Here is an 11,660-nt window from a genome sequence, read left to right as displayed (position 1 = left end):
ATTCCAATCAACAAGGTCCTAATGACACAAATTAAGGCCCTGAATGTGAAGCTGCCATCATTTTTCTCATATCAATCATAACCCCAAGAAAGGATGAACTTGTACAAACACTACGGTCCCAAATCTCTATGGATAGAGGGAAAATTCATGCAGCAACCCCAATCAAAATAGATGTAGACTCATCTTAACCCCTCCCCAACATCAAGTAATATCTCCTCAAACAGGAACCTATAAAAGGAATTCAACATATCATAAAAGACTATATTAAACAAGGTCTAGTGATTCTTTGCACGAGTCCTTGCAATACCTCCTTCCTCTCAGTTAGAAAACCTAATGGAAGAGGCATTTTGTTCAGTATTAAAGAGCCATCAATAATATAGTCATATCCCGCCATCCAGTAGTCCTTAATTCCCATATGCCTTTTTGCAGTTACCACAGACAGCAAGGTTTTCACATGGCTGATTTATGTGGTGCTTTCTTTGTTATGCCAGTGGATCCAGACAGCCAATCCTTGTTTGCCTTTACTTGGAATGACCAACAGTACACTTGGACAGTATTGCCCCAGGGATATACGGAGAGTCCTATTTACTTTTCTCAGACCTTAAAATCATACCTTGCAGATGTTACTTTCCCAAATGACTTCACTTTACTCCAATATGTGGATAACTAACTTCTTTGCTCTTCAGGCATGCAGGCTTCTCAAAAAGACAGCCTCTAACTACTTGAGCCTGCATTATAGCAAAAGATCAAACTGTTAATATTTATACTGATAGCCAGTATGCTTTTTTTTTTCAAACAAGAGGCATCAGCCACCATGTCCCCCCTTTTTTTAAAATTTTATTTATTTATTTATGTCTGCGTTGGGTCTTTGTTGCTGCGTGGGGGCTTTTTCTCTAGTTGTGACAAGTGGGGGCTACTCTTCGTTGCGGTGCGCGGGCTTCTCATTGCGGTGGCTTCTCTTCTTGTGGAGCGTGGGCTCTAGGCTCACAGGCTTCAGTAGTTGTGGCACATGGGCTCAGTAGTTGTGGCTCACGGGCTTAGTTGCTCCACGGCATGTGGGATCTTACTGGACAAGGGCTTGAACCCACATCCCCTGCACTGGCAGGCGGATTCTTAACAACTGCGCCACCAGGGAAGTCCCAGTCAATATGCTTTTGATGTTACCCATGATTTTGGTATTATATGGAAGCAAAGGGTTTTGTTTGTTTGTTTTAACTTCCACAGGACAAACTATTAAGAATAGCCAATATATATTGGACCTTCTGGAAGCTATTAAAATACTAAAACTTCTGGCCATTATAAATATCTCAGGTTATTCAAGGCTTGGTTCAAAGGAAAGGAAATAATTTAGCCGATACTGTAGCAATGACTGCTGCTCTCTGACCCACTTCAAAAAAGCTTTATTACCTAACCTTATGTTAGCTTACGAGATTTACTGGCAGAAACCTAAAACAATGTTTCTCCAGAGGAATGAGACAAATCTTATACCGGGGATGTAAATTTTGGGAAGATCATAATTTATGGTAGGGGTCTAACAGTACTCCAGTTTTGACTCATAGCCTCCAGGAACATATTATTGAACATACATGGGGGCCCAGATAAAATGATACGTGCAAAACAATGCTACTGAAAACCATCCCACAAAATAGCCACTGAAGTATATTTGAAGTGTAACCTTTGTCCAAAATGTAATCCAGGTAAACCCATCCATTTCTCTAAAGATTGTTTTCCTTTGCCTTCAGGACCCTTTGAGGTATGGTTAATGGAATTTATCCAACTGCCACCATCTCAGGGATATAAATATGTAGTTGTACTAGTATGCATGTTTTCTCACTGGATTGAAACATTTCCATGTTGCAGGGTTATCGCACTTTTGGTAGGCAAAATTCTTTTGGAAAAAATAATTTCTACATGGAGTATTTCATCTGAGCTTCATAGTAATCAAGGAACTCATTTTACAGGGCAAGTTATTCAGTCAATCTGTAAAACTTGGCCTTTTATTTCCCCCCCAGTATTTCCACTGCCTCTATCATTCACAGTCCTCCAGGCTAGTGGAACTTACATATAGAACCATTAAGGCTCAATTGGCTAACAAGACATGGAAACAATCTAAATGTCCATCGACAGAAGAATGGATAAAGAAGATGTACATATAGACAATGGAATACTAGTCAGCCATCAAAAAGAATGAAATAATGCCATTTGCAGCAACATGGATGGAACTAGAGATTATCATACTAAGTGAAGTAAGTCAGAAAGAGAAAGACAAATACCATATGATATCACTTTTATGTGGAATCTAAAATATGACACAAATGAACTTATGTATAAAAACAGAAACAGACTCACAGACATAGAGAAGAGACTTGTGGTTGCCAAGGGGGAGAAGGGGTTAGGGAGGGATGGATTGGGGGTTTGGGATTAGCAGATGCAAACTATTATACAATATATATTGAATAGAATGGATAAACAACAAGGTCCTACTGTGTAGCACAGGGAACTACATCCTGTGATAAACCATAATGGAAAACAATGTGAAAAAGAATATATATATATGTATAACTGAATTACTTTGTTGTTCAGCAGAAATTAACACAACATTGTACATCAAGTATACTTCAATAATAATAATTTTAAAAATACTTAATTGGCTAAACTAGTTGAATCTTTTAATCTACCATAGCTGGAACCCCTGCCCCTGGTATTGCTCAGCCTAAGGTCTACCCCCTTTGGTAAGCACTGACTTTCTTCCTTTGAAATAATTACGGGAAGAACAATGAAAATATGTAATGCACTACATGAGCCCAATGTGGTTAAAGGAGACCTCTTAACATATTGCCAAGAATTAACTAAAAACATTAAAGCTTCATGCTTACTAGTACTAGAATCTTTTAAAAGTGAGTAACCTTTTTAAAAAAAAAAAAAAAGTGAGTTCCCAGGAGACAAAGCCATTAAAGAAAACAATTTACAACCAGGTGACTATATTTATTGGAAAAGACACCTCCCTGGAGATGCTTTGCAACCTCAGTGGAAAGAGGTTGTTAATCAGGTATTAACAGGTTGTTCACTAAGCCATGTGCAGCAAAACCTTTGGTGTTCACTCATGGAGTCACGTTTCTCATTTTTGAAAGGCTACCAATCCTGAATGGACCTCCCAACCCATTGATGACCTACGTCAAAACAAGAAAAACTTCCCTGGGTCAGAAGCAGATGACATCTGAGTAGACAGCTCATCGCAAGAGTCGAGACCAGGCCTGTAACCCCAACTTTGTTGATAGTTTCAAACTGTTTTTCTTTTTGTTAACTGAGGTACCTATACACTTGCCTTTGTCACAGTGAGGGTCAATAAGCCTTTTTACCCCTTCCTCATGTTTTCTGTAATCCTGATAATCCTAATATTGGAATTATTCCTCTGTCATAAAATCTTTACCTTGAGGAATGACAAATTGAAATTGTAATGGTGTAATCATACTCAGGCATACAAAATGGAGTTGAGCAGCCGTTGAGGATCAGATCTCAAACACATCCCTGCGTCACTGAGAATTTGAACTTTCTTTGAACTGTACCAAACCCAAGGACACCATCAGCCATATTTAGAACACCCAGCAGCTGCACCCTTTTGGTCTAAAGTTTCCCCTTGTAACTCTGCAACCATTTTGGACCCCAACCAATCCTTGCTTAACAAGCACCCTTATTTCTTGCTTGCTCCAATTATAATTCCTGACAGACAACTATGTAACTCACTATGGCCTTGCAGTTTTTGCCTTCCATTTTAAGCTTTCTCCATTTTGTAGTATAGTAGAATACAATTCACATGCTCCTTGACTCTGTGTATCCTGGACTAAATACTTTTTTTGGGGCAAGGGGCGGCTTGCGGGATCTTGGTTCCCTGACCAGGGATTGAACCCGCACCCTTGGCAGTGAAAGGGCAGAGTCCTAAATACTGGACTGCCAGGGAATTCCCTCCTGGACTACATTCTTAATAAACCCCAAATAAATGCCTTTTTATTTCAATCAGGTCTCTGTTTCTGAAATTTCGGTTTACAGAAGGAAGAAGTAAAACTCACTATTTGCAGATGGCATGACACTGTATATATAGAAACCCGAAAAACTCCACCAAAGAACTGTTAGAGCTAAGTGAATTGACTAAAATTGCAGAATACAAAATTAGTATACAGAAATCTGTTGTATTTCTGTGCACTAATAATGAACTGTCATAGAAATGAAGAAAATAATCCCATTTACAGTTGCATCAAAAAGAATAAAATATCTAGTAATAAATTTAACCAAGGAGGTGAAAGACTTGTAGTTTAAAATCTATAAGACACTGAGGAAAGAAATTGAAGATGATACAAACAAATGGGAAGATATACCATGCTCATGGATTGGAATAATCAATATCATGAAAATATACATACTACCCAAAGCAATCTACAGACTCAATGCAATCTCTATCAAAATACCAATGACATTTTTCACCAGAACTAGAACAAATATTTCTAAAATTTGTATGGAACTACAAAAGACCCCAAATAGCCAAAGCAGTCTTGAGACAGAAGAGCAAAGCTGGAGGTATCATGCACCCAGACTTGAAACCATACTACGAAGCTATCATAATCAAAACAGTATGGTCCTGTCACATAGACACATAGATCAATGGAACAGAGTAAAAAGTCCAGAAGTAAACCCACAGTCATATGGTCAATTTATCTATGACAAAGGAGGCAAGAGTATACAATTGGGAAAGGACAGTTGCCTCAATAAATGGTGTTGGGAAAACTAGGTAGCTACACGTGAAAGAATAAAACTAGGGGTCTTCCCTGGTGGCACAGTGGTTAAGAATCTGCCTGCCAATGCAGGGGACACAAGTTCGAGCCCTGGTCTGGGAAGATCCCACATGCCGTGGAGCAACTAAGCCCGTGCACCACAACTACAGAGTCTGTGCTCTAGAGCCTACGAGCCACAACTGCTGAGCCCGCGTGCCACAACTACTGAAGCCTGTGTGCCTAGAGCCTGTGCTCCGCAACAAGAGAAGCCACCACAATGAGAAGCCTGCGCACCGCAATGAAGAGTAGCCCCCACTTGACGCAACTAAAGACAGCCCGTGTGCAGCAATGAAGACCCAATGCAGCCAAAAATAAATAAATAAATAAATAAATTTATTTTTAAAAAAAGAATAAAACTAGACCACTTACACCATATACAAAAATAAACTCAAAATGGATTAAGGACTTAAATTTAAGACCCCAAAACCATAAAACTCTTTAGAAGAAAACATAGGCAGTAACCTCTTTGACATCAGTCTTAGCAATATTTTTTTGGATGTGTCTCCTCAGGCAATGGCAACAGAAGCAAAAATAAATAAGTGGGATCACATTAAACTAAATAGCTTTTGCACAGCAAAGGAAACCACCAACAAAATGAAAAGGCAGCCTACTGAATGGGGGAAGATATTTGCAAATGATATATCCAATAAGGGGTTGATAATCCAAAATATATACAGAACTCATACAACTCTATATTAAAAAAAAAAATTTTTTTTTTAACGGCTAAGGAGCAGAATAGACATTTTTCCGAAGAAGACATACAGATGGCCAACAGGCACATGAAAAGGTGCTCAACTTCATTAATCATGATAGAAATGCAAATCAAAACCACAATGAGATACCACCTCACGCATGTCAGAATGGCTTATCAAAAAGAAAAAACAGGACTTCCTAGTGGTGCAGTGGTTAAGAATCTGCCTGCCAATGCAGGGGACACGGGTTCAAGCCCTGGTTTGGGAAGATCCCACATGCTGTGGAGCAAGTAAGCCCGTGTGCCACAACTACTGAGCCTGTGCTCTAGAGCCTGTGAGCCACAACTACTGAAGCCCATGTGCCTAGAGCCCACGCTCCACAACAAGAGAAGCCACTGCAATGAGAAGCCCACACACGGCAACAAAGAGTAGCCCCCGCTCACCACAACTAGAGAAAGCCCACATGCAACAATAAAGACCCAACGCAGCCAAAAATAAATAAATAAAATAAATTTTTAAAAAAGGAAACAAGTGTTGACCAGAATGTGGAGAAAAGGGAACCCTCAAACACTGTTGGTGGGGATGTAAATTGGCCCAGCCACTGTGGAAAACAGTATGGAGGTTCCTCAAAAAACTAAAAATAGAACTATCAATGGTTGAACAGTTACACTTCAGAGTATTTGAAGAAAACAAAAACACTAATTTGAAAAGACATATGTACCCCTATGTTCATTGCAGCATTGTTTACAATAGCCAAGATATGGACGGAACCTAAGTTTATCAATAGATGAATGGATAAAGATGTGGTATGTATGTGTGTGTGTGTGTGTATATGTATAACACACACAATGGAATATCACTCAGCCATAAAAAATAAGAAATCGTGCCATTTGTGACAACATGGATGGACCTGGAGGGTGTTATGTTAAGTGAAATAAGTCAGAGAAAGAAATACTGTATGATTTTACCTCTATGTTGGATCTAAAAAACAAAACAAATGAACAAACAAAACAGAAACAGACTCATAGATACAGAGAACAAACTCATGGTTACCAGAGGGGAGGGGGCTGAGGGAGTGGACAAAATAGGTGAAGCAACTTACAAGGTAGAAACTTCCAGATATAAAATGAATGTCATGAGGATGTAATTTGCACATAGGAAATATAGTCAATAATATTGTAACCAGTGCTCAAACATAGTAACTGGTCTTATTGAGGTGATCATTTCATAATGCACAAAAATAATGAATCAGTGTTATACACGTGAACCTAATATAAACATAAAAAAATAATGAATGAATGCAACAAAAAAGAAACCTCTCACAAATTTTCTTCTGTTGTTTTTTTCTATTCAGTTCAAAATACTTTTTCCAGTGTTTTTTTTTTTGTTTTGTTCTGTTTTTGTTTTTGTTTTTTTAATTGGTGTATGTGTGAGGAGAGAGAGATGGAGAGGAGAGGGAGATCAAACTAATACAGAAGGATCTTCTTTTATCTTATAAAATGCTTCTACAAAAGTGCGATTGCAAATGTCATACCTCTTTGTGTCTTATAAAATACTTCCCCGCACATTGTGAACTCCTCTATGCACTTTTATTCAGTGTTACATTGGTGTTTCTCTCTAGTGAAATACAGCAAGAAAATAAATATATAACGTTTGTGAAGGAATAAATAAAGACTTTATCACTAACCACCTTAATTATTTCCTCAAATTTCATCTACACCTGACTCCTACTATGGAGACCCAATTTACTATTGCAATGCTTCCCTACTCCCTATACTTTTCTTCACCTCTGTGTGGTTCTTCTTTGCTCTTTCCCTAAGACCTATTATTACTGTCTAAGATACTACGTAATTTAACAACTTAGCACATTGCTTGTTGTGTGTTTCCCTTAACCAGAATGCAATTTCCATGAGGAAGCATTTTTTTACTTATTATGTTCTGTGCACTCATATATATCTAGGAATGTGCCTGACAAGGTACACAATGAATATATGTTGAAGCACTGAACAAACATGAAAACTGGAAGTTCCTGTTCATTTGTAACATTGTTTGCTATTTTTTCCAACACTGCTCATTCCCGTCTCACCCAATCAGTTTCAATACCTTCAAGGGTTCTCAGGAATGGAAAGAAGTCATATTTTGGATTCAAACGCTGAATTGACTAAGAAAGATGGATAGGATGTGCTCAGTTTTTTTCTTTCTTCTCTCAACTATTAGATTTCAGTGTCTTCTGCTCCTTTTCCATTAGGATTTTTGTTTATTTCCAAAGTAATTTCTTCCCTATCTGTTCTGCTCTCCTGTTAGATATCTTTATTAATCACTTTTAATAGCTTTCAGTGGTTGCATAACTCACAAATGTTTTCCAGAAATGATCTCAAATCCCTTTGCAGACACTATTACTGCAATTACAGATGAAGTGATTAATCACTTTCCACCAAAAAGATGAGATTATGGCATTTCAAAACCTTTACCCAGGGTTCAGAATCCCCCTTTTCCACACCTGCAGCCACTGTTCTCACAGCAAACAACAATTGGGTTAGTAGCTTTTTTTTTTTTTCCTCCAGATAGGTTTCACATTCTCTTAAGGAATGTATTTCAGGAAATCTATGAAGATTATTTTCTTAAAATAATTAGGCGGGACTTCCCTTGGTGGCACAGTGGTCGAGAATCCACCTGTCAATGCAGGGGACATGGGTTTAATCCCTGGTCTGGGAAGATCCCACGTGCCGTTGAGCAACGAAGCGCGTGTGCCACAACTACTGAGCCTGCACTCTAGAGCCCTCAAGCCACAACTACTGAGTCCACGTGCCTAGAGCCCGTGCTCTGCAACAAGAGAAGCCACCACAATGAGTAGATCCCACATAACATGGAGCAACTAAGCCCATGCACCACGACTATTGAGCCTGTGCTCTAGAGCCTATGAGCCACAACTACTGAAGCCCGCATGCCTAGAGCCCATGCTTGGCAACAAGAGAAGCCACCGCAATGAGAATCCTGTGCACTGCAACAAAGAGTAGCCCCTGCTCGCCGCAACTAGAGAAAGCCTGTGCGCAACAACAAAGACCTGATGCAGCCAAAAATAAATAAATAAGCATTTTTTAAAATAATAAGGCTTTCTGATGTTGAAAGATAAAAAAATTTAGAGACAGATAGCAGACAAACAGACAAAAACAGGAAAGGAAAGACATTTGTTAAGGGAACCAGAGGCTATCACCACACTTGTCCACCTGCTTCAGGGCTGCTGGAGATTTTCCTTTCTCCTCCTGTTACCAGCCCTCTATGAAAACATCTCTCACTTACCCCTAGTAAGCACACTGAACCTCACAGGTTTCACTCTAAAGACTTCTTGCTACAAGCATGTGATGAGCAGTAAGACAGGGAAGATGGGTTCCCAGATGCTGAGTTTGAGAATGATAGCTGCTGCTATGCGTAAGTGCTTTTGGTGGTGTTCCTATATGTTTTGCAAAGGGGGGGAGGGGCATGTATTGTTAGCCAAAGTCTAGTATGTTTCTAAATTTCTCTAGTTGTAAAAAGTTAACATTCATTCTCATTCAGAGAAAATTAAGTCTCGTTTATTTTGCATTTATAGAAACAAATTTTATGTGAAGAAAAACATGTTACCAAACCAGGTTCGTTTGCCCAATGTGCAGCAAGCCAAATACTGAGATGTGGAGGTTTGCAGCAGAGAAAGGGCTTATTTTTATTTGTACAAGGCAGCCAAGTGAGGAGACTGGAGAAAAAATACCAAATACACCTTTTGGGAGATGGGGAACTTGGGCCATTTATGGGTGAAGAGTGTAGTGTGGTCAGTGGTATAGGGAAGGTGATTGGAGGCAGGAAAAGGTGAAATAATCATCGTTCTGTGCAGGCACAATGGAGCTACATGCTTTCAGGGACACGTGCAAATTCAGGAGGAGTTGGTATGAAACGTTTGGGGGAATTTGGGGCCGTAAAGTTGAAGGTCACGTATCAAACAACCGAGTCTATTCTGTGCATACTCGGATTGGCCACATTGGTTTCATCTATTTTCAGCCACTTTTGTTGTGTTACAAGCCAAGGTGTTTTTAACTAGCTGCTCTGTTATCTTCTGTTCTGTCAGACAAGTTCAAGAATTTCTGTTAGTCACCAATTTCTATTAACCCTATGGGGCACGGTTTCAGGATGGGTTTTTTAACCCTATAGGGCACAGTTTCAATCCCCCATCTTTTTTTTTTTTTTTTTGAATATTATTTTTTTATACAGCAGGTTCTTATTAGTCATCAATTTTATACACATCAGTGTATACATGTCAATCCCAATCACCCAATTCATCACACCACCCCCACCCCCCGTCTTTTGATCATTCCTCAGTCTTAAGTGAAGAGGGGCAATGACCACTCTGGCTACTTCCTGCAGAAGAGAGGCATGGGCCTGATATGGGTTTGAGGGAGGAATGAAACTGTTTCTTATTTGATTGCAAATACTCATGATTCCCTAGATGAGGCCAAGGCTTTGGTTCTGGGCCTTTATGTTCATATGGGTTGGGGTTTTGGGTTTAAACATATGAAACAAACAGCAAGTATAGAGTTTTGACAAGAAGGAATATAAATCCTAGCAAGCATAAAACAACACCACCTAGTTAAGTAATCCCTCTAATATACACCTTATTCCTGATGGGATCCATGAGCACATATTTCCTAAGAGATTGGATCCAGGAAAATAGTCCTGGAAACCCGTTTGGACCCAGTACTTCTGGGATATTTGCTGTAGCCAGTAGTCTGTTGCCTGATTTTGTCTATATGAGTTTCCACTTCAGCTGAGGCATTAATGTATACATGACAAGAGGTATTAGCAATAACACAAACTTCACCCTGTTCAGCTAGTATATAATCTAGAGCTATACGATTATCTAGGACTACTTTGGCTAACGAGTCAACTTTTTCCCATAGTACATCTGAAGTTTGTTTTTTTTTTTTAATCATAATCATAGTGAAGTTCAGGATGGCCAAAAAACTGATGACAGGCACAACCAAGGGGTCAGCATGATTACGTACAGAAAAAGGATTTAGATGACATAGCCAACATCTAGAAAGATTGCCTGTTTTTCCCAATGTTTGAGAAATCCTAATTATTCTTCCAAACCTGGAAGGATAAAATCACAGAGGAACTATAGCAAAAGAAAAGGACACTCATTTTGGTGATCTAGTGAGCTAATTATTTGTTGCTTGGCCTTGGAGCATTACCTTCTGAAGAATTTTACTTTGCCAAAGTCACCACTGTAGCCATCCCACTAGGAGCATAGATATCCCCACAAAGATTAGAGTTCCTCAGTCATAAATGTCAGGCATGCAGTTAGGTTAACAGTACTATAAAGCCAGCAGACAATCCTATTGACTGAACAAGAGCTTTGGTACCATTCACCTTAATTTCTTTTTTAAAAAATAGTTTATTTATTTTATTTATTTGGCTGTGTCGGGTCTTAGTTGCAGCACGCGGGATCTTTCATTGTGGTGCGTGGGCTCAGCAGTTGCAGCACACGGGCTCTCTAGTTATGGCAAACGGGCTCTAGAGTGCGCGGGCTTAGTTGGCCCATGGCATGTGGGATCTTAGTTCCCCGACCAGGGATCGAACCCACGTCCCTTGCATTGGAAGGCAGATTCTTAACCACTGGACCACCAGGGAAGTCCCTCACCTTAATTTCTTTCTCGTAACTTCCTTCTGAAAGCAACTTAAGATCTGTTGGGGTTCACTGCCCATTCAGTGAAGTCAGTATCGGGGATCTGGAATCAGCCAGGATTTGGATGATATTGGTCATGGTTTTCTTCAACAGCGTGGTTTCTGTTCCCTGTGTCATTCCTTATAAGGTCTGGCCCAGCAAATATGGACTGGTCTTCTGGATGCTTAGTTTTCCAGTATTTCAGTAGGACCCAATCTCCAGGACAGAAGAGTTGCAGGGGAACATTTGTGGGAAATATTAACCTGCTGGAGGCAAACTTATATATAGCAGTTAGAATGGTGCCCATTAATTGTACAGACCTGTGAGTGTCTAGTTTCTTAATTCGAGTTCCTTCCAGATTTCCTAAACCATTTCTGGAACATAGAAAGGGTCTCCCATACAATATTTAAGGCCCTTTCAGCCTTGCCAAAAAAAGATTTCACTTTT

The 11,660-nt window shown here is 39.5% G+C and overlaps 2 protein-coding genes across 6 annotated transcripts in view; one reads left to right on the top strand and one right to left on the bottom strand.

Moving 5' to 3' along the window:
* LOC309617261 (zinc finger protein 550-like) overlaps window positions 1-11,660 on the top strand; it is a 148,315-nt gene that overhangs the window by 37,864 nt on the left and 98,791 nt on the right. For all 3 annotated transcript variants that reach the window (XR_014237869.1, XR_014237870.1, XR_014237871.1), the window contains one exon: window positions 3,132-4,014. The gene's annotated coding sequence lies outside the window, so the exon portion shown is untranslated. Of the gene's footprint in view, window positions 1-3,131 lie in introns of those variants that run through there.
* LOC309617267 (uncharacterized protein) overlaps window positions 1-11,660 on the bottom strand; it is a 42,101-nt gene that overhangs the window by 9,627 nt on the left and 20,814 nt on the right. The window contains exon 7 of one of the 3 annotated variants that reach the window (XM_082369302.1): window positions 4,152-11,490. The exons of the other annotated variants lie outside the window; for them this stretch is intronic. Coding sequence (XP_082225428.1) covers window positions 11,472-11,490 — 19 coding nt within the window. The 3' untranslated portion in view covers window positions 4,152-11,471. Of the gene's footprint in view, window positions 1-4,151; window positions 11,491-11,660 lie in introns of those variants that run through there. 3 annotated transcript variants of the gene reach the window in all.

This window comes from Balaenoptera borealis (genome assembly GCF_965194805.1).
Source record: "Balaenoptera borealis genome assembly, chromosome: 19".
NCBI classification, from domain to species: Eukaryota; Metazoa; Chordata; class Mammalia; order Artiodactyla; family Balaenopteridae; genus Balaenoptera; species Balaenoptera borealis.
This window is presented reverse-complemented; position numbering and strand designations above follow the sequence as displayed.